Raw genomic sequence first — 23,501 nt, forward strand, 5'->3', positions numbered from 1 at the left:
TTTTTCAGTCGAAAATACAGTGTTTTCACAATTGTATAAAAGTTCCCAAATTTGGAATTTTCCAGTAACTGGAAAATAAATGAAATAAAATAAAATAAGATTAAACTTCGCATTTCACAATGTTTCAAAACACAATAAATGCTCTCTTTACGTAAAATTTGCCCCTATGATCGACACCATGTTCCTTTTTACTAAAATATATCTATATATTGAAGAACTATAGTACTGTACACAACAGTATGAAATAAATAAAATTAGGAAATATAAAATGGGCCACATAAATAATGTTTTTTTTTTCAACTACAAATAAAATGAATGCAATTTGCTGTTTTCAAAAAGAAAAAAAAAATTGGTTTGGTGTAATACTGACAAAGTTAAAAGAAATAGAAACTGAGAAAACATTGCACAACATAATGTAAACTAAGGAACTGATGCCTATAAGTCTTAATACTGACACGGGTGCTTCAAAGAACAACGATGAACCATTTCATAATACTGAAGCTGGTGAAAAAAAGTAACCTTCCTTTTACACAATACGAGGGTGGCACTTGCAGAAAACACACAGGTTAAAAGGTTTGCATATAAGGCTTCTTTTTTCTTATCAAAAACACCTTACAAAGGCTTCGTCCTTCATTTTTTCTCAACCTCCCCCCGCCCCTTCCCCCCCCCAAATACCATCTGTCCATAAACTGTATTTTTCCCTTAAAACGAAAGTCTCTTCAAAACTTCATCCTCTCAAAAAAATCCCCTTCGAGCTCCTTCGTACAGTCTTTTTTTTGTTTTTCAAATTCCTTGGTGTGAAGTTGCTTCCAGAGGCCTGAACAGTGTGGCTGGATGTTGGTGACCGGGCGACAGGGCAGAACTAAAGACGACACCGCAGGAAGGGAGGTGATCACAAAGGTAATATCCAAGGACTGTAGTGCAGACACTACTGCTCTTTTTCCAACACTGTATAAATATATACATAGGCAATACTTTTTATTATTTTTGTTCATGATTATAGAAGCGGAGTGCAATTTGTACAAGTCACTAGTTGTGCTATAAATACTATGGAACACAGGGGTTTATTTGAGGAAGTTAGCACCACACATATTTTTAGGCCTTAGTACTGTACATTTTTTGAAATGTATTCATTTATTCATTGTTCGGTTTGCATAATGCAGCTTATTTCACAAACCCATGCCTCCCTTCCCTCAACGCCTCCTCCGGATTGATTTTTGAGTCCATGTCTTGTTTGGCAGACATCTCTCCCCCCCCTTCCCCGAGGAGTCTGTCGAAGAAAGCTTCCCGGAAGCTTCAGGCACGTGCACGTACAGCTTAAAACGGTGTTTTAAACTGAGCAGGTAAGAATACTGAACCGAAAGTGTGAAACTTAAAACTTTTAAGATTGGGAAGCTTTTGAAAACGCCGCCGCCGCCGTCGCAGATTACATGCCATCTTCCATCGTGTCCTCGTGATCCGATTTGGTTTCCGTTTTGCCGTCCAGCGAGCTATCGTCCATCGAGTGCTCTCCGTTCTCCTCCTCGTCCCTCAACGTGTCCGGGTCCGTGTCCATGCTCTTGATTTCCTCCTCCTCTTCCTCAAACTCATCCTCCCTCCGTCCCATCTTGGAGTACGTTCCATCCACTTCCTTCCGTCCCTCTCTGATCCCTCCGTTCACCGCGTCGTGCCTCAGGATGGCCTCGCGCTCGGCCAGCTCCGGGTAGCCCTGAGGTGTCATCCCCTGCAAGTAGGCCCGGCTCATCAGCAGCTCTGTGGGCTCCAGGTGGCCCTTCTCACGGGCCTCCCGCTCAGCAGCCTCCCGCTCCTCCGCCTCCCGCTTGCAGTAGGAGTAGCGGTGGTTCATGTGCTGCGAGTAGGAGCCCGAGTGAGAGAACCTCTTCCCGCACTTGTCGCACTGGTAGGGCTTCTCCCCCGAGTGCAGCCTGGAGTGCTCAATGAGATGGTGTTTGTGTTTGAAGGCTTTCTTGCAGATCTGGCACTGGTGCGGCCTCTTGCCTGTGGAGACAGAAAACACAGAAGAGGGAGGTGAGTCGCCCGCCTCGCTCGTCCTGCTGCTACAACAAATCACACAAGTCAGGACAAAAGCAAAACGTTGAGGGGAAACTCGGATGAATTGGACGGCATGGAGCAAAATTACATCATGGAGCATTAGATCCAACTTTGACTTACGACTTAGGGCTATTTGTTTATTCAAATTGCGAACAAGATGAGAAAGTGCGCTCGCATTCACGGGCCTACATTATGGAAATTCCCTCCCGCGGTTAAAGCATGGAGAAACTCGACCACAACTACTTATTTTAGGCCTGCGTGCCCGGCTGATGGAGGCAACATAAATAAACTACTGCAAAGCAAACAAACAGAGGAGGCGCGACAAAGGAGTAAACAAATCCAGGATGGGCCGGAGGACGGGGGGGAGGCTGCCAGAGGGGGGGGGGCCTGCTTATCTCCAAACACAATTCAAGTTCATGGTGACGCCCGGCCCACCGTTAGGTTTTGGGTTGGGGTTCCACCGAGGCAGAAACTGGAAACCCAAGCTCGCCACAAGGGCCGGCCGAGATGGTTTTATGACACTGGCCTTAAACTGTCTGGCTGAATAAATGTCCTCCGGCTTGTTCTGTGGTCGCCCGGCTGCTTTTACACCGTTTACTCCAAAAAACGCTTCCTGCCCACTAAGATAAAAGCCTCCACTCCTCTAACGTTACCTGCCTTTGTTTGCCACAGCTAATATGTCTGATCTGGGCTCTGCTCTTTCCCTCACTGCTGCTCCACACGTGTGGAAATATGGCGTCCCTGCTCGCACAAATCACATGACTCCCCCCTGACACGTGCGTCCCACCCGCCAACAGGCTTTCAAGCGCCACTTCTGTCCAACATCTGGACGCTTCGCCTGCTCTTCTGAGCCTCGTAATGTTGCTCAAAACAACACGCGGCGACAAACACGTGAGAGAGCGCCGCGTCCTGAGCGAGATGCAGGGGGGGGGGCGGCGTGGAGATAACGCGCCCCTTTTTCTTTTGCTTGTTTTAAAGAGTTTGCCGCGCTGTTCCGACGGCGCGCCCCCTCCCTCCCTTTTATACGCGACCAGATAACATGAAGGCTGCATAAAACACTGAGCGCTCGGCTACAGATAGTGGATAAAATAAATGATGCAACCCAGAGAAAGAGGATCTCTGTATAATAACTATAATGAAAGACTTGTTATCAGCGCTCTGAAGCTTCTGAGCGCTGCTCTGTAGATCTGATCTATCTCCAATAATGGGGCGGATAAAGGCATTAGGAGCCTTTTTGCTGGCTTTATATATCGAGGTGAATTGATGTGTGTCTTTTGAGATAGCAAAATGGTTAATAAAGCAGGATATGATTGGAAAATAAAGGGTACAATCACTTGAAGAGCTGAAGTCTCCCTTTGCTTGCCTACACCTGCATTAATTACTGACTTTAAGAAGAACACACAGAGCTTTCAAAACACTTCACACGTTTAAAAAACTGTTTGAATTTAAATCGTCGGCATCTCAATCCTGTCAATGAAGAAGCACGTTACATATACAACTGTAGGGTTAAACAGAGAAAGAAAAGAGGGAAGGAGGGGGCGGGGAGGGGGGGGTGGGGACATATAATAAGGGTTCATACTGAGAGGATTTTGCAAACACAAACATTTAGAACATAAAAAAGCATGGGGTTTAAAATAAGGGTCTAGAACAGTATATACCTGTGTGTTCATATTTGTGTCTTAGAAGGGAACTGCTCTTCTGGAATGTTTTGTCGCACAAGTCACACGCGTACATACCACTTTCGGTCTTCTTAATCTTCTTCCGCGACAGACACGAGTCGGGGTCTGTCATGTCGTCCAGCCCTGACATGTAATCTTGTGTACCGTCGAGCAGGTCCCCCTATTGAGAAGAAACAACAAAACAAGGGGAAAAGAGAGAAAAGACAAAAGAAATAACAATCAATTTGCTGCTTGATTCATGAAAAATACTGTCAGACATATTATTTAACTAATGAAACAAGACAATCATTTTTATATCATCTTATGAAGCTTAGAAGTTTGCTGTTGAAATGATTCTGTGTCTGGAATATCAGGTCATTTGTAGCTAAATTCTTAAAATAACTGAGTTAATGTCAAATAATGTATAGTATTTAAATAAAAGCTCCTAATTAATGTCACTATAATAAAACAGTAAACTGCAGCCTTCCTCCCAAACAATCCCGCTCTCGTGAATCTTTAACCGCCGGAACACGCCACCATTGATTTCTTATAAAACTTTCAGCTGAGGAATAAAATCACCGACATAACGCCGTGTTGTAATTTGGAACAGGGAGCGCTAATTCGCTCGTTTCCTTTTAAACGTCTCTTTTACGATGAAGATTAGACCTAAAGTTGAATTGATGGGGAACAATATTCTCCAAACGGCACGTCAATGTATAGTATTTAAATAAAAGCTCTGATTCAAATCAGAGGGCGCACCTTAATGGCCAATATTGAGGCACCACAGCTTTTCTTTAATAATTGTGTGTGTGTGTGTGTCTGTGTGTGTGTGTGTGTGTGTGTGTGGACAGCCCTGCACTGTGTTTTAAGAAGGGGCCACTATCACTCTGCAATCAATTTGAACTAAACGCCCGTAGCTGTATTTTTAAAATCTAATTTAATAACTTAGAATAGGAAACATTATTAATACTTTTTTTTCCTCCCTTCATCAAAATGGTTCCCTCTATGTTAAACAGCCTTTAGCATTCACTCGTAATGAACATGGAGACTGTGCATTATTAATCCACATGTAGGAGCTCATTTTGGCTGTGGCTCTCTGTTTTAAAATGCGGCAAAGTTGCGACGGGGAAATTTCAGAGAAGTGCTCCACGGCTGCAGGGCTCACCTTTGTCATTTTTACAAAGGCCTTTCACCCATATTTAATAAGGAGATATCTGGGTTCAGGCCCGAGCCGGAAGACGTCTGGAGTCTGGGAAGCGTTAATGTATTCCACACACAGCGGCAGAGACATTTACAGAGGAGAGTGGTAACAATTAGAGCTTTGCTGAGATTAGATTCTAAGGCCGACGTCGTCGCTGGTGTTGATCTGAACCTGATGCTGCTGGAGAGTTTTTTGCGCCACTGTTTTTAGGCTTAATCTGCATTTTTCTCACAGATGAAAAATATAAATTGATAAACTAGGGAGGGATTGCGGGTTAATCTTTGGCTTTTTAGTGAGTTATACATTTGATTAACGTCATTATTTTCTGCACCAGCACTAAAATAGTCCCCCCCCCCCTCCATCACTGGCTGATATCCGTGTTATTGTATTACTGAAATATCAATTTTAGGCTATGTCCCCTGTCCTCCTTGACACCACTTCCTTTCACCCCTGGGCTCTTGTCACAGATGTTTATCTCCGTTGCCTCTGCCAGCTCGGTCTACCTGAGGTGAGCCTGTCCCTCTCCTGACTCTGAAGTCATTTTCAATTAGCACAGAAATGAGTTCAGATCATTTTTGGGATTCTGAGTGAGCCTGGGGCTTTAGCAAAAACCACAGGTGGCTAATTTACCTGGAAACCTGGTTTCCGCTGGTACTTTCTCCTCTGCTGCATCTCGGCAAAGGTAGCCGCCCCTGCAGCGTAAGTGTAGGCCATGTGTGGCAAGAAGCCCATTTGATCCATGCCCGGATAGGCCCTAAGACCGGGGATGCTGGCCTGCATTGGGGGCATGAATGTGGCCGGTGGGAAAGCGCTCTGGGGCGGAAGTGACGTGTACAGGGGTTTGCCAGCAAACGGGTTCATGCCGAAGATGGGGCTAGTGCTTTTTTCTAGGTTTCCGTTGTTGGTCGAGCCTGAGAAATCCCTCTTGAGATAGGCCAGGTTCAGAGGCTCTTCGAAGTGCTCTCGGGGAGACGGAACGCTGTTGTGGTCGATGGTAATACTGTTGGCTTTAGGTCTGCTTTTCACAGTCAGTGCGTGCTTGGGTTCCTTCATGAGCCGCGGCACGGAGAGGTCCAGGGGCTCGGCCTGCAGGTCTTCTGACGTCAGGCTGTTTGGAGTGTAGGAGCTGCTGTGGGAGTTTTTGGAAGATGTGGAGGATAGGTTGAGTGGGGAGGGGGTGTTGCTGCGGGAGTGGTCCAACTTCTCGCCCGCAGGTTTGGTGCTGCCGCCGAACTGGTGGTTTTTCAAATATCTCAGCGAGTTGTCACAGTTGTTAACGTTGTTGTGGAGCTCTGCTATGGAGGGGGACGTGATGTGGTCAGCAGGTTTGATAAGTGAAACAGGTGACCTAGCTGCCCTTGAGTCTTTTGGTGGAGTGTGGTGGTTATTTGATCCGACAACCATTTCAGTGTGGTTCCTGTGCTCTAGTGGTGGGGTTCTGGTAGTGGCGTAATGATACATCTTCCTCTGATCGAACCACTCCCTGACAAATTCCTGAGGGAGGCCGACCGCTATGGAAATCTTGTGCAGCTCCTCCGAGTTGGGCTCCATGTTCATGGCGAAATACGCCTTCAGCACGGACATGTGGTCCCTGTAGGGGTTAATGGGCCCAGTATATCCCTTCTCAGACAACATGGGGGAGGTTAAGTGGCTGTTCTTCTCCATGTACATGACTGGTTTGTTGGGCATCAGATTCTCACTGGGCTGCAGCACAGCTTTGATCTCCTCGTTCATATTACACAGGTAGCGTTCGTGCTGATGCAAAGGAATTGGCCCGGTGAAGGATTCTTTGCAATATTGGCAAGCGTAAGGCGTAAACATTTCCTGCACCTTTTCCTCCACACTTCCTTCAAGCATGTGGTTGGATTTCTCTCGTTTGATATTGCTAATGTGTCTCTTTGAGTCTGTCGTCAAGCTCTGGAGGCAGGCTTTGGCTTCGTTCACTTTCTCTAACGTGTAGTCGATGATGCTTTTGGTGGCGCCGTTGTGGTTGACGAGTGGAAGACCAACCTGAGCCCCAGACAACGTCAGTGCCTGTTTCTGCTCTTCCACCTGGGACCCCAGCTCCTTCATGTAGGCCTTGAGCTTGGAGAGCTCCTCCGGCTTGCAGTCCATTTTCTGCCTGGACACAGTGTTGTCCACGATCTGAAGCACCTTCTGCACCTCACTCAGGTTGTTGGCCAGCGGCCCCGGGAAGCCCAGGAGCTGCACATCGAGTCCGGCGATCCCGAGGTGATGCAGAGGGCTCTGGCCTGTCGAGTTGTGGTGGATCCCCAGTGGGCTGTTCCCTCCCATGCCTCCGTTCATGAACGGAGCTCCAAATCCATGAGACGCCATCATCAGCTTGTAGTCGTTGAAGTCAAGGGGCTCGGTCTTGATGTTCATGTGGTTGTTGTGTTCGGGGTGGCCGAGCGGCTTGCCGTTCTCCAGCTTCTGCCTCAGCTGGGTGATGGCGGAGTTGGTGGGCGAAGAGGAGGCCGAGGTCGGGGAGGAGCCGCTCTTCATGTTGCTGCGCATCCTGCCATTGACAGCAATCAGGCCAATGCACTTTTTACTGCTGATGTGGGAACTGTATGAGCCCGAGTGGGAGAAACGCTTCTTGCAGTTGGGACACTCATACGGTTTTTCACCTGAAACAAAAAAAATATATGGTGTCAGACGGCTTATATGAAAATCATAGGATTATATGAACAATACAATCAACTGGGCTGCTTGTATTTTACTGTTGAACATAACTCAACATGGACATTTTAACAACATCTGAGCAGACGTGCCAGGGTCAGCTCAATATCTAATTTGACAAAAAGGCAAATCAAAGTTCTTTACATAAGGCAAAGGAAAATACTTTTAGAAATGTAATTAAAGTAAAATGAAATGAGTTCAGTGTCCATTAACAGCAGGGAGGGTCCAAAATAAACCATGAGGAATTTCTGCAGATTCATGGCGTTCTTAAATCATGTACATGCATATTTAGAGAGGGGGGGGGGCAGATATCTGGCCACTCACCACTATGAATCCGGAGGTGTTCTTTCAGATGGTGCTTGTATTTGAAGGCCTTGCCACACTCGGTGCATTTGAACTTGCGGTTGCTGGCGGCTTGGTTGAGCATTTGGTGCTGTGAGGGAGACAGAGGGAGATCCAGGTTGAAAAAAAAAATCTGCACACATATCGTGGGGGTGAGAGTTCAGTAAATAACCACAATTGGTCGGCATGACAACAAGCAACAAGCCAAACGGCTCCTGTCGCCAACGAAGCATCTTGGCTTTCTACTCCCACCTCCGTGGGGCGACTACAGGCAGCGGCGGTGATAACAGAGAGAATCACATACTTTTTAATTTCCTGGCTCCTCAGCCAAAGGAGGCATGCCTTTAGAATTTGGCAGCGCAGAATAAAAAGAATAAATGAAAAGAGACTTTTTTACAGCGTTTCCCCCTCATTACAACCAGCGATCTGATCTGCTTTTCAATTAATTTGGGCCTAATCAGTCTGAAAGGTATTCAGAATGCTCTGTGAGCGCTCTCGCCCTGCGCACCTGTATTCACAGCAATTTGAATTACACTTTGTACTTTTTCAGAACAGCCTCAAATGTCTTTCGGTAGTTGGGGCTTTTTGAAAGACCTCAAATGTCTCTTTAATAATCTTAGGATACAGAACAGAGCATATAGGCGCAGCCTTGATTCACTGTTCAAAGGTAAACATCAGTTGCAATCCATCAAATTTGCAATTCAAACAAGGCCTGTTCTCTGAAAAGGAAAAAAAAGAAAAATAATAACTAGCAACAACAGCAACCCTGGGTTTGAAAACCTGGCTCGTCACTCGTTAAACCATTAATTCCAAGTGGGAGGTGAGCACGTTAAATGGTTAGTGAATAAAAAATAAATAAAAAAAAAGAAAGACCCATTTTCTGTAGAGCTCGCTAGGGGGAAAAAAATATGGCGACTCCCTCCTCCCAGTTCAGCCTTGACAAATGCTGGGGTGTGTGCTGACTCTACCCACATTCCTGGGGAGACAGATGGTGGCGCACAGGACACTGGGAGGACTGGGAGGAATTGTTCAAACAGCCCCAACCTTCAAAGATCAAGCGGGAGAGTCGGGGGCCCCGCCAAGCGCCGGAGAGGGACCCCACTGCTCGTATGTTGCTGAGTTGCATAAACAAACAGCAACAGCTGCTTCAGGGCCCCCACCTCCACCACCACCACCATCCCCTTAACTTCCCCCCCGAGGACCCCTGCCCGGTAAAGTTTAGTCTCGCCACCACTGCTAATAAGACACAATCGCTCCGTGCTCTTAATTGTGAATGGCACCAGCAAAATGCTCCTTCTCTCCTTCATGGCTCATTGTCGGTGCGAACGCCACCACCGCTGATTGTGGGCGGGGACCCGACTGGATGTTTGCATATGTATAACCTCTAATTAGTCATATTTCAGCTAAGTGCTTAAGAGGAGGAGGAGTATTAAGGCTTGTAAACATACAAGACAGAACATCATGGCACATGATTACCTATCAGGACATTATTCTTGATGTTAATCTGATTGCTGCCGAGTCCTCCTGTTAGTTAGTTGTTAATTGCCAAATGTGCATTCTCACATAAATACATCCTCATTTTGATTTATCCTCATCTTCTAATCACGGTGAGGAGGGAATTATTTAGCCTATTTTTTACGTTTGTGGTTCGGGGGTTTGACTGAACAGACAAAGAAAAGAGCGCCACCTACAGAAAACCTGCCACAAAGGATTCAAAACGAGTGAGACATCACCTCGATCTCAGCTCAAGGATTACCGTTTAAACAATCCAGCTAATTTACAAATCAAGATAACCGGCTTTGTGGCAGGACCCACGGCGCTTGTATGGCAGTGTTTGGCCGTCGCCTCCACTCTGGAGGGGAGCAGCAGCAGCAGCATTGTAATATGAGGATTGGGACGGCGGCTCACTCGGCCGGCCCATCTGCTCACGTTTACACCCAGCTGGTAGATCAGGTGAAAGTGCTGGCTGCTGACATCTGATCAAATCAGCCCCAGTCTGAGCCTGTCATCCTCGCTTCAGAGAGCACAGCCCCCCCGACCTGCGACTGAGCGCTGAGATGCATGATATCATCTGTGATTGGCTGATTTTTTTTTTATGAGAACACAAATGTTCTAGTTGTGCTAGCGGAGGAAGTCCATGAAAATGTTAAATAAGGTAGAAGTGACTTTTCTTTCCTTATGTTTATAAAGGCCACAGGTAATTCAAACCTTTACTTAGAATGTAATTTAACACATTTGTTTGTTTCCTGGAGTTTTCCGATAATTATCCAAATCACAAAAGTAGATTGAACTTCAGGTCATTTTTCAAACAAATCCCTCAGTCATAATCCTCCTTTAACTCACAAACACAGACTCCATCGACTTTAAAATGTACTGCTGCAATTTGACTTCACTCAGAAGTTGTAATTATCCCCCTGATGTGTGAAGAACTCTGAAAGCATGCAGTTTTTCTTTTTGCCACAATCTATTTCACCTCACATCTTCGACTTAAAGCTGACGAGCGAGTTAAACGCCCGTGACAGCTGGATGATTTTTTCACCTCACAGGACTTTAAGGTGATTCATGCTATCCGCTCACACATTCAAATTATATTTCAGACATGTTGGATATAAATCGCTCGAGAACGTTCACGTATACACAGATGTTTATGCAGTGCATGAAATTAGAAGCAGGGGGGGCGGGTGGAGTTTGATGGAGTACTACGTCTGCAGGCTGCACCAGAAGAACATTAAAGGCCAGGAGTGAAGTGAAGTTAAGGAGCTGATAAAAATTTCCAAATTGGAAATTAACACAATCATTCGATCGTGAACATGAGACTGGAAAATCATATCAGGGAGGGCCATCAAAAAACCATTTAGGGCCTCAATTAAAGTTATTACCATTAAAGGATCTGCATCTTCAAAATGCCATGAAAAATTAATAATGATTGCCAATCAGAAAAAAATGATCTCTTCTCTGAGGGATCAGAGCATATTAGAAATGAAATGAAATATGGGGACAGGAACAGGAAGAGGAGGGGAAAAAAAAAAAAAGATTTAAACTTGGCTCACCTGATCCCTCGCGGGCTTGTGTGTGGCCATATGCCGCTCAAGCTGAGTGCGGTAAGCAAACGTGTAGTTGCACAGGGGGCAGGCAAAGTTCTCCTCGTTCTTCTCATGGCGGTACTTGATGTGCTCCTTCAGCGATGTCAAACGCTTGTAGCCCCGGTCGCAGTAGGGGCAGGTCAACAGTTGGGCGAAGGCATCTGGCGTTCCAGGTGGCAGGTCTGCACGGGAGACAGCGGGAGGAGGGGGGGGCGGCGGGGAGGAAGGGGAAGGGAAAGCGGGCCAAAAGGTCAGCGAATCAATGGCAGCTAACGGGCGGGCTGCCCAGAGTGGTATGGGAGTTATCTCTGCAATCTGCTCCACATGAGAGCCTCAGTGTCAGGCTGGCATCCGCTGCACTACGACCTCCTCCCGACTCCTCACACACACACACACACACACACACACACACACACACACACACACACACACACACACACACACACACACACACACACACACACTTGCAGCACTCGCACTACTCTCAGTCTCAGTTTCCTCGACATAGTAGCAAACATCATGACACTGCATGTACACAAACACACACATGTACAAAGTTGTACGTGGAGAAACTCGCCACACCCGATTTTCTTGTCTCTTCCTAATTGTTTTAAACTTGCCACACTTTAATGCAATTCTCCCCAACGTGTTCACCGTGTCATGAAGCTTGAATTATGGACCCGTTCCAATTCAACCCCCCCCACCCCCCCCCTCAGTTTTTTTTCCTTTCGGGGGCTTCGGAGGTGCACTATCTGATTTCAAGCCCCTGCCCAGCTGTTGCTTAAGACTGTAGGTAAACACCAAGGCATCCGGCGAATCTGTGGGACCAACAGCTGCCCGCTCGTGTCAGAGTGAAGAGCTGCTGCTCGGCTCAGACTTTCCTTTCTTTCCCTTTCCTTTTTTTTTTTTTACCTCGGCTGCTCTGTTACTGCAACACTCGTGCTTCAAGTTCAATTTCACCACCAAAGGGTTTTGAATTTTATATTTAAAGTCTGATAATGAAATACAACTGAGTATTATTAGATTCTGTGGTATGCCAGTGGTAATAGGGGACCTAAGGAACATTTTACATGTTCTATGGAAGTTTGACACAAGCTGACTTTGCTCTCACAGACGCTAACACCTGTTCTTTTCCTCCCCCAAATATTATTTGGTTGCTACGTTCACCTCTGACCCCTCCCACCTTCCCCTCACAGGCTTCGTACCGTTCTCCTCCGGGCCAGTTGCCTCCGGCGTGCCCAGGCGGGACAGCTCCTCCGGCGCCTCGGGGTAGATGATGGCGGTGTCTCCCCGCTGCAGGTATTCTGCGATGCTCACCACGTGGCTGTCGCCGTCGTCCAGCTTCCGCTTGGAGAAGAAGTCCTCAAACTCTGAAGTGCAATCGACGCTCTTGACTGAAGGGGAGGCAGGGAGGGAGAGAAAGGGAGGGAGAGGAATAAATTGGTTTCATTTCTTCTCCAGAGAAATGTCTTACAGGAGGATATTGGGAACATCTTGGTGGAAATGCGATGAGGACAGCCGCCCTAACACATTACAGCAGTGCTTTGGGGAGAATACATCTAAATTACTGGGTTTGCTTGTCACGCCATGACGGCTAAAATAAGAACTGTAACTTAATCCGGCCAGAAGTCAGAGATAAGTCGGCTACCATGAGCTGCTGAGGAACAACGTGTAGAAAAACTTCACTCAAACTTCAGCTCATTTACTCATGACATGAAATCTGATTTTCTGTTTAGGGCTGTTAAAATAAAAAAAAGGGAAAGACGATCATACATGCAGAAGCCGGAGTTAATCGGCACAGAGCCACGTTTCCTCGTATCGACTTTCACATATAAGGTCAATCAAGAGATTGTGGCTTTTGTTGATTCTGTGTTGAACAGATTATCAAGGCCAAACCACAAACCAGCGAGAAAAGCAAGAGGGGAAAAAAGACAGAGACGTGCTTTTGCCATCGCTGGGCAGAATGTGTCTTAAGCCAGCCAAAGTGCTGAGGCCACACAATGCGTTTTCTCAAATTATTTCCCAGTCCCCTCTCTTCAGGGAAACTCTTAAGCTGCAGCGTGGAGATAGCTGCCTCCAAAAACAAACCAGAGCTAAAAGAAATCAGCAGCCTTCATTAGTCAAGGGGATGGCCGACTTTCAAAAATCACACAAACACACACACACACACTCACACTGTTTACATCCTAGAGGTTCTGGAGGCTGTTTGGCTACGTGAACCACAAAAAAACGAATGAAGTCTCATCAGACCTCAGCCCCTGTTAATTAGGCTTTTAGACTGTGAGCCAAGGTGAGGTTTAAAGAGCGATTTGTTCGCCCGTGATGACTCCTCGGCCCAATTTGCGAAAGGTCAAGGTGGAGGATGTTCGCTTGTCAAAAATGGCACCAAAATGTCATCGGTGCCAATGGATTCTTTTGATAAGCGTGATAGAATCGTTTACCTCCTTCTCATTAGATGATTCGTCGGGGTTTTTGAAGACGGCTCGGCTGATTGTAAGAGACTCATTGTGGTTTGTTTTTTTATCGTCATTTCAGATGAAGTGCCGAATGAGGAGGGTGTGGCTCGGTGCAATCACTTTTTTGGATCAGGGATCATTCAAGTAAATAGAGCGAGAACTCTTTCCTCCCCATTGCTTTTTCTTTTCGAGTCATTCTGGATGAAAAGTATAAAGCTAACGTTATTCTTTTAAAGGAGAAATGGCTTCTCTTTCAGCGAAGGGAGGAAATCACCTGGATCAAAGTGTGCTCTGGCACCAGGACGCGATCAAACTCCTCATCTCTCTAAATGGAATCATATGTCATGTAGTGGCTGCGAGCTTCTACAGTATTGTTTCAAAAAGTCCTCTGAGCAAAATGGAAAACATTTGCTCTGCTTGAATTTTCAGAACAGTCAGAGAGAGAGAGGGGAAAAAAGTAAAAGTGAAGTATAAAACACCACGAGCACAAAGTCATAGTAATTAGAGCTGAAGGGAGGGTTTCTGAGGCAGGGCTGCGTGGCATTCTGTGGGGTGAGTTTGGTTTATTCTAACAGCATCCGGGGCCAATTGTCAGGGTGGCCAGGATGATATCATGGAAGGGGGGGGGGGTGTGCGGCTGCAAATCAGCTTTGGTGGCTTAATGAAAAATGGCAGGTAGGCTTTACTCCCACCGGGAGCAGGCGACAGGACGCAGACTAACCAGGGAAGCTAAAAAACAGCACGTGTAATCAAAGGTTCCATAAATCAGAACGCACTTCCAGGGATTTGTCTTTGTTGTCATTGTGTCAGCAGGACAAGGTTTCCCACTAATTGTAGATTACTGCTTTGGGATGTCATTGTTTTGTTGTTATTTTAAAAAAGGTGGTAGCTGACTTGGGGTCAGATCCCACAGGGAAGAAGACAAGACAAAGGGGACAGACAGGATAAACATGTCTCACAAGGGAGAAAATGAAAGAGACGTGGAAACACACAACAGCAAAACACAAAAATACAAATTCAACATCTCGAGTGGACTCACCTGTACCGTTTCCAACTGCCTGCAAAGTGGCGTCAGGCCCCATGTTGTCAAAGTCATCTTTTATTTCATCTGCACACAAACAGAGGAGAGAAGAAAAAAGGGGGGATGAGCGGGTGAGGGAAGGGAGGGCGAGTACCTCTGCGTCCCAAAGCATCAAACGCCGACAATGAGGCATTTAAGACGAAGGTATGGAGAAAGCAATAAAGGCGCCGCTGTGCATCGTGGCACGCCGCAGTTTTGTTCGGCATGCTTAATGAATGCTATCATCTGCGCCAGACAGTGACTTATTTACCTTTAACATGACAACAAGCGACGGGGGAGGCGAAGAAAGCTTCAATCGCCAAACAGAGTGATTAAATACAACGTGGAGCACATCCACCTGAGCAATCACAGAGCTCCAGCCAACACGCAGGCTGAGCTTATTACTCCCCGGCTGTGACGCCGCTGCAAGCCTCCGCATGCAGGATCACGCTCGTTTTATCATATGTCACTTGGTGGATGCTTTTATCCGGCGCGTTGCATTTTTTATTTCCTTTTTGTTTTTTTTGCATTCACCGCAATCCCTGGCAGAGAGTTAACGTCGCTGCTGCTAACAAAAAGAATACAAGCCTCAACCACAAATTAAGAGTTTTAGTTGCACAAACATTTCTCAGGGGCAGAGCCGCTCGGGAGGCAGAAATAACCTCATTGGTCGGGGTAAACCTCAGGTGGGAGGAGACAAAGAATTAATGCTTTCTGGTGAAGAATGAAACAGTTAAACCGGAAAGCTATTATTTCAAAGCCCCTTTTTAGGGGTTTAAATCATTAAAAGATCCAATTGCAATTGAATATACACAAGGAATCCTTTACTTTTCCTAACGTGGAACATTCTTAGACATGAATATGAACATGTTAAACTGTCTTTTCACTGATGGATCAGTCTCATATCGTTTATAATCACGTTTTAACGTCCTGTCATAAAAAGAAAACAGCGACGTGGCACAGCAGAGTACTGGTTGCGTAAAGTTCAACTGTTGTTTCACTGCTTTTGTCTCCACCCGCCCGAGACCGAGCTCAACTCTTCCTGCCTCGGAGATGTTTGAGCAGAACTAGTTCTTACTGCCAATCAGGATAATGGCAGCGTGTCTGTGCGGACGGGCAGATATCGCCCTGGCACAGGTGAGTCGAGGCAGTAAATAAACGGTGGGCTGCTGACAGGCTCGTAAACAAACCCCCTTCTGACATATTCATCCCCCCCACGGTCAACAGGAGGACACTGACTGGACAATCAGCTTAAGGAGCCCCTGGTCCCTCCTTCCCGCGTGGTCGGTAAAAATTAAATCAAGGTGCTTCCGAGAACATGGGGGCTTTTGTGTTGTAAGAAAAAAGAGAAAAGGGAACGAAAAAAAAAACCTGCATTGTGTGTCTAACACGCATCTGTTCCTGCTCTGCTGCTCCTGCAAGGACATTACAAGTGTTGCATTGTGAAGATTTGGAGTTTTTTTTCCCCAGTCCACAGCAGGATCTGATGTATCCCACTATCCCATGGCTATTAAACCAGGATGAGCGCCTACATTGAGAAACCTGGCTGAGATATTACAGGAAAGGTTGTGGGTGTATTGTTGATAATAATGTTATCCTGCTTACATTAGTCCGCACAAAAGCCAGAAGCAAAAAGATTTTTTATTTTTAGTTGGAAACAATGGGCTAAATAGTTGTGGAATGCTTTCTAAGGCTTGCAATTTAGGGTTGTCCTGAAATTAAAGATTTTGGCGTCTGCAGTGAAATGATAAATACCCCTGTCAATGGCTCCATAGAATAATGACAGACTGCTCTGGAGGGGTATGTCCTAGTTTAAGTTTCCCCTCGCTGGTCTTTTTTTTCCCCTCGTCTTTTTCTCTCTGTACATTTGATTGCACGTCTGCCAAGCGGCATCAAAACCACAGGCGCAGTATGAGAAAATAAATGGGCTTTTAACGACATAAATTAAGCTATGACAAAACAAAACAGATAAAAAAACAAAACTCCTCCACCACAGATTAAAATATACCCACAAGTATCAGGTATCTGCATGTTTGCAACCCCCCCCCCCCTTTCTCTCTGAACATGGTCAGAACTCCCTCACATTTCTGTGTCCTTGTAGGCACCGTGTTTGCGTTGGGTAATCAAATTTGGCCGCATACTTTCGGTCTGACGCAAGGGGATGACCAGTGGGATTTACTGGTCCTCCGTTCTCCCCTATTTACCTTGGAAAACTTTTGTTATCTGTGGTCTGAAAGGGAGGGGACTGCAGCTTCCAGCAGGAGGTAGGCTAATACCACATACACCTCGCCGCTGCGGCCTCTGGCACACAGACGTGCACGCACCAGTGCCAGTCCTGAAACTCATTCAAACGGGACAAAGTGTGATCGTGGTGAGCCGGGCGCCTGCTCTTTCAATAGGGAAAGAAAAGCTGCTGCTGCAAAGAGTGGAAAAAAAAAAAAAGATTTTACCCATTTCATGACTTTATCTCGTAGAAAAAGAAAAGTACGGAGACAAAAAAAGAAAAAAGACGAGGGATTCGATTTCTTCTGGAGTCCTTTAGGCCGCAAATATGTGCCTATTCTTGGTCATGGAAAGCATTTTGGATGAAAGTGTCCACTAAATGCTGGAAGAGCGTGTTTTGTCAGCAGTAAATCACAGAAGACCTGAGGCGGTAAGGTACACACCTCCTTGAAGAGCGATGTTGAGGTCTGAGAGCCGACACTGGACCCAGGAGGAGTCCAGAAGACCTTGGGCCAGACCATAATTCCACCTATTTTCATAGCAGCTCTGATGCTGTTTATTTTGAAAACATTCCTGCTTTTATGGCCGGTCACTGCCGTCGCGGACGCTTTTAAAGTTCTGCCTTTGTGCGTTTGGCCTCATTCATCCTGAATCTGTCACGTTTGAGTAAAGAATTTAACAGTTTCAGAACCTCCAAAATAAAGAAAAGGTTTTATTAAAACAGCCTTTTTTCTTAAGAGCTTGGGCCAATTCTGATATTTTTAGATTGAAAGAGATGATAGTAGATATTTTGTGTCAGTGTTCCATCCATTCATTTAACAGCCAAAGAAAAGTGTTTGCGTCTGAATTTCTTTTCTTGGCAGGGATCAGTAACGCTGCACTTACTCCTGGATAGAATAGGTGACAAATTAATAAAACTCAAACCTGACAAAGAAAACAAGGATCACCTTCCTTTCTTTTCTTAAACAGACGGCCACATTTGGCAAAAATGTGATTGATGAGAAAGATTGTGTTTTCGAACAATGCCTCTCCAGAAGGGAACAAAATATGTTTCCACAATCCGAGGAACAAGAGGGAAAGAAATGTTTACAGCCTGCGACGTGAAGTCAGAAATCCTGACGCCCTGCAGAGGGGTTTTAAAAAAAGGGAAGAACGCAGGTGATTTATTTTGAAAATGTCTGTCAGTAATAATGATGTCATACTTTCCAGCACATCGTGTCCAGCCTCACTGTGGGATGAAGGAATGTCAAGGACAATGCCAGACACAAGACTCTGATTGTGCCCTGGAATCAGACGACGCTCAGTGATAAACTCCTTGTTTTGTTTTTCACTTCTTACACGCAGCAGATACGTCTCAGAAAGTCGTTTAGCTCATGAGTTGTGTATTTAATACGTCTAAAGAGGGTGTGTTTGTTTCTCAGGGCAACATTTTATTGGGCTTATTCTTCAACTCCTCAAACTCCCGCGGCCCCGGGATCAGCTACATTGACTCACACTTCCGAGACCTGTGTCTGATAGAGGAGTGACGAGCAAATCAGTCCGAGGAGGAAGGAGGGAGGGTGCGAACTTATCTCAGGCCTCAGTTATGTGCTGAGGTATCACTGTAGACACTTAGGCACCGAGGAAGAGAGAAAAAAAAAAACACAGGCTGGGAAACATAGCACCCGCAAGATTGGGAAAGAGACTCCCAAATGCTCTAATGAACTTGACTTGCTCTCTGAAATATGTCAGACACTTTATCACACAAGAAGCATATTATCTGGGAATTGCAACATAGTTGAATTACAGACATTATGGCACCGCAGGTCTTTATCAAATAAACAATTACCGTATGCAACGACAGCTTGTTTATCCTTTATCTTGATTTATTTACCAAACTGTCTTCTCTCCCTCCCCCTCAAGGAACCAACATGAAGTGTTATTTAGGAGAAGCAAATGTTGATACCCACTATAGTTTTTTCCCCCACCCCTAATAAATGTGCAATTTTCCCCCATATTAAAATTTAAGACTGCTGAATGTTCCCCCGTTTTTCGGCAGCGTGCACAGCCAGTTCATTAGCAGGAATGAATAGCGAGAGCCTTGCTCATTTAAATGGGCTGTCTTACATGACTTCTCGCCGTACTCTGTTCCTGTCACATGCTTCCAAGAATCATTGACTCTTATTATACATGTAAATGGCTATCATAAAAATAAAAATTTCATTTAAGATTGTTAATGACTTTTTGCAGCAGTCTGGCTTCCTTTAATGATTATACCCTGCCCCCTAATTAAAAGTATTTATCTTTCAAGCATCCGTGACTGGGGCCCCTGCAATCAGAGCCGTGAGGCACGAGACGATAAGTCAGTCAAGTTTGTGGAGGTATCACCTGCCTGGGATTAGGCAGCTTGTGAGGGAGGAGGTATCACATGGCGTCAGTCATTGTTGGGGAGGGGGGGTTATTGAATTACTATAAACACTGATACAATTTGCCTGATACAACTTCACATCTCACATTTCCTCCAGAGGGAATCACGTCTCTTGCTACTTTTTGCTTTTCTGCCTCTCGCAGGCTTCTTTTTTCTTCATGAGGTAACACATCGCTGTTAATATTCTTTTGTTGTTCATCTCAGAGCAGGACTTTTCTACAAGAAACCATGTCGGTCTGTCTGTCTGCTGCAGGAGCGTCACTGGGGCTCCCACTGTCAGACCTGGCTCAAGCAGTGTTTGCAGAACGCTCTGTGGGGTTTGTTTGAGTCGACTCAGGCACCAGATGGGTGGGGGGGTTTACGCCATAAGACGATAGCAGGAGGTGGCAGGAGGTGCACACAGTCGCAATAAAGTATCTGAAAGTCGGCTCAGGGGTTGTTTTTGTGATTGACAGCTCACCTGAAGGGTTTTTAGGATTTGAAATATGAACAGAGATGTTATTCTTTAAATAAGAAATCATCTGTTTCCCTTTTATGCCAAAAGTCCATCTGTCTCTCTCTCTATGTAATTCAAGACACTTACCAGTACCATCAACCGAGGCACTCAACATGTCGTTGTCGGGCCAGATGTGCTCCACGCCGCTGTCACGCATTTCGTCGTCCTCCTCCTCCTTGGTCAGCAGGCCGTGGCTCTCGGCGCGCGGCGAGGCGTCCGGGTTGGTGAGGCTGGCCGGGCTGCCCGAGCCGTTGATCATCGGGTCTTCCTCGGAGACGGGCAGCTTGTCCTCCTCCTCTGTCTCCGAGCCGGTCTCTAGCACGTTCTCATAGTTGAGAGCTGCAGCACAAAGAGAAAACAAAGGAAGGACAAGTCCGGTCAGTTATGGGGAGTTTGGAAGAGGACAGCAGAGAAACAATGTGGTGTGCGTGTTGTGAATAAATGGTGGATGTCGTGGAGTCACAGTGCGTGTCAGAACCGGATTGTTTTATGATCAGATCTTCTCTGAACATTTCTGAAAGTTTGAGCAGCTTTAAATGGAGTGGGTGTATAAAGTTAAAACGTGTATTTGAGGATAACGGAATCTGAGAAGGGATAGCGACTTGTTTTGGAAATTGAGGTGTATTCCCAGATTAAAAAAGGTCACCCCACATCACTGTATCCTCTAAGGCGTCGGCGCTTTTTCTCTTTCCTTTTTTTTGTTTGTGGGTTACACCCCAATTACAGCATTCGCGACTGGAATTTGTGACTGCACCACAGCGGTGGGCAGACAGCTGTCGAGGAGATGCGAGTCAAAATAGCCACTAATTTTCAGTCCTGCTCACATGCCGCGGATACCAACGAGCTGCACCTTTCAGGACGGCTCTGCTCCGGAGCATACCCGTCACGTTTGAAATGCTCCACATAGCACAAGCAATATTACAAATGTCGTTGCTATGCATACAAAAGGCTTAACCTATAGTGATTTAGATTATTCACTGCTCGTACCCGCTGGATGTCTTCACATTTGCATTGCCAGTGAACCATGAACATAAATATAAATGTTTCCCAACATATGAAAATATAGAAACACGACAGGGCCTTGAGGCCGACTGACTGCACACACCCAGGGAGGTGGGCTGACATACACCCCCCCCCCTCACGCACATACGCACAACTTCAGAACAGCAGGAGCCGGGCCCGCCTGGTTCCACAACACTCAGGTCCCAGACATATGCCTGCTTTTCTTAAAATAGACAGCCTGTAAATAAGGGCTGTGAACTCAATCAAAGGTGGCTCGCGTGCAAATTAGTCACCGCCATCGGCAGCCATCGGCCGCAGTGTAAATCGTGGCAGAAAAGGACGTCAGAAGACTTATTGGGGGAGTGCAGATGGAGCGCCAGGCGAGCCAAAAGCATGGCGTGGGGACACACCTCATTGGCAGCTTGTACAAGAATGTTCTGCGGTGAGAGCCAATCATGGGAGGGCCCAGGGTTTCAGCCGCCATAGCGAAGGTGGAGGCTTTTTTTAACGTGCTTCAGTTGAATTTATGTTTTGGAGTCATAAAAAAAAAGCTGCAGCAAGTCCATAAGTCAGCAAGGTCTTTGGTGGAATTCTACAGATTTATATCTGATAGCTTTGACATGTCACGTCTTCCTTTTAATTTTTGCACATAAATAGTGTAAAATATGCTAAACGCCTCACATTGAGATCCTATAGGGAATCAACAAACTTAATTAAGGTAATTTCTGTGTCAAAATTACAGCCGCCGAGGCCCGAAAAGAGTCCCTGCCTCTTGAACTTTCCCAGAATCAAGCTCGCCAACAAGATGAGGTTCACGCATGACATTTCTGAAGACGTTATACATATGAAAAGATAATCCTCCCCACATCTCCTCCTAACACGTCTCTATACGACTGACTGGTCTGCACTTGCCTTCAGCGAACAACTGCACAACAGGTGCAAATTAAAATGAAAACAGGGCTTTCAAATGTGGGAGGGGAGGCGAACGGGGGGGGAGGCGGGTGGGTGGCAGGCAGGCGGGCAAGAGGGGGTGTGGAGGAGGAGGAGGAGGAGGAGGGTGGGAGTGCGGTGACCTGCCTCGAATACCAATCGACGGAGGAAACAAAACCTTTTCAAGAGGTGTGATCACAAGGGTTTAGGCAAGTTCAGACTCAGTAATGCTCCCTGGAGATGACAAAACCCGAGGCCGGAGACCCAGGAGTGGAGAGAGACATGAGGAAATCCTGGGTGGTCTCATATCTACCTTGGTACCATTGATATAGTTCCTTTTGTTGAGAAGCTGTGTACAACTTTGCAAAGTTAGAAGTCTCCAGGATGACTGGGTCACTGGAAAGTTTGGGATCTCCCCATCTCAAGATTCCCACAAAAAGAAATAAAATAATTTCGGGGGTCTCTCTTTTTTTTTTTTTTTTTGCGGCATCAACCCTGAGATGTAGAACTTTTCTCAGCAACGTCCCATCAGCTCTGTGTCCCCCAGCCTCTGGAGGAGGGGGCAGCGGCACAGGGCTGGTAGAACAAAAGGCCAAGAGGCTTGGGAAGCTATCAACCCGTCACTGTGAACCTGATCTCTGGATGCAGATTCAATGATGGAGGATCAGGGGTCGGCTGAATGAAATTATCTAAGGCTGGACAAGTTTTAAAGGGCCCATTCTTCCCCAATAAAAGGAGCGAGGGCGCTTCTTTTTGTTTACCTCCACCACGGCAACGCACACCGCTCTGACTTCTATACTCCCACGTCGGGGAAGGAGGGACCATTGTGCACCTTCTGCGGCAAACTTTCAGGGTGCGAGTGAGAATATCCTGAAGAAGTGGAATAGTGGAGCTTATACTTTTATTATTTTTGGAGCCGTTTTTTCCGTCTCCTGCTGTTTTTTTTTCTTTTTCTGATCTCTCGTGTCTCAAGTTTCTGAACAGATTCGAGCGCGGGGGCGTTGAACTGTCTCCGGGAGCTACAGTCGACGCAATCTTCTGAACGTCAGCTGTCTCCTCCGCATTCAACGTATACCTCCAGGAAGGCGAGTTGACAGTGGGGTGCTCGTCAAGTCAAACGCGTAGTATTAACGTCAAGAAAGCCGCCATTGTTTAGGTGCCACCGTTGACAGGAGCCTCTCCCTCTCCGAGCACGAAGCATCTATTGGTATTGTGTCACGCAACAAAGTAATTCTAACCTACCAATATTTCGCAGGCAGCACCCCCCCCCCCCCTTCACCACCTCCCCAACCTAGCTCTTAATCGGCCCTTTGTGTTCACTGAGGAGCGAGAAAGACAAAGAAAAGATGATGTTTACTTCTCAAATGCCTCTCCTCTTCGTACCTTAAGTGTCATCCTCGACAAAAGCAATTACGCCTGACACTTTACAAACTGTTGCTACCTGTTTTCTTTCTTCTTTCGCTCCTCTCCTCTTTAATCTCTCCCACCGTTTAAGGTAAATAAAGGGAGTCTCTTTGACTTGAGTTTGGCGGATAATTAAAATGACACATGTAACAGCACAATTCTGGCTTAATATTAGGTTTGAAACTATCTGACATAACCCTTTCACAGGCCTGGCATTATTCTGTCACTCAGAAAACGAGGGAGTACAGAGGAGAGGAGAATATTGTATATTGATTAGGATGGCTCGGAGCATTAGCAGTGACAGCCGGAGGGAGAACCAGGGAGCAAGGGAGCAAGTCTTATTAAAATCTCATCATTTCTATGATGAAGATAAATAAAAGGAGTAAAAAAACAATGGCGGGGGCAATACTTCAGCTGTGACAGTTGTGTTCTGCAGATACTGCGAAGCCAGTGGCATTAATTCAGTGCCGGGAAACAAACTCCAAATCCAAAATGATTGTATTTA

The 23,501-nt window shown here is 46.1% G+C and overlaps 1 protein-coding gene across 1 annotated transcript; it reads right to left on the reverse strand.

Annotated features, from left to right (window-relative positions):
- Positions 1-671: 671 nt before the first annotated feature.
- zeb2b (zinc finger E-box binding homeobox 2b) lies at positions 672-20,971 on the reverse strand. The gene is made up of 9 exons (XM_061067382.1): positions 20,956-20,971; positions 19,748-19,999; positions 14,514-14,582; positions 12,224-12,412; positions 10,986-11,200; positions 7,918-8,026; positions 5,542-7,541; positions 3,711-3,891; positions 672-1,998 (listed from the first exon to the last, which is right to left on the reverse strand). The coding sequence occupies exons 1-9, from the start codon at positions 20,969-20,971 to the stop codon at positions 1,427-1,429; spliced, it is 3,603 nt and encodes a 1,200-aa protein (XP_060923365.1). The 3' UTR covers positions 672-1,426.
- Between the last annotated feature and the right edge of the window lie 2,530 nt (positions 20,972-23,501).

The sequence above is a fragment of the Limanda limanda genome, chromosome 23, assembly GCF_963576545.1.
Source record: "Limanda limanda chromosome 23, fLimLim1.1, whole genome shotgun sequence".
In the NCBI taxonomy this organism is placed as follows: domain Eukaryota; kingdom Metazoa; phylum Chordata; class Actinopteri; order Pleuronectiformes; family Pleuronectidae; genus Limanda; species Limanda limanda.

Coding starts and splice junctions, on each gene's coding strand:
- zeb2b (XM_061067382.1), bottom strand. Junction 14,583..19,747: donor TGCCTCGGTTGATGGTACTG/GTAAGTGTCTTG, acceptor GTTTGTGTGCAG/ATGAAATAAAAGATGACTTT. Junction 7,542..7,917: donor ACACCTCCGGATTCATAGTG/GTGAGTGGCCAG, acceptor TTTTTGTTTCAG/GTGAAAAACCGTATGAGTGT.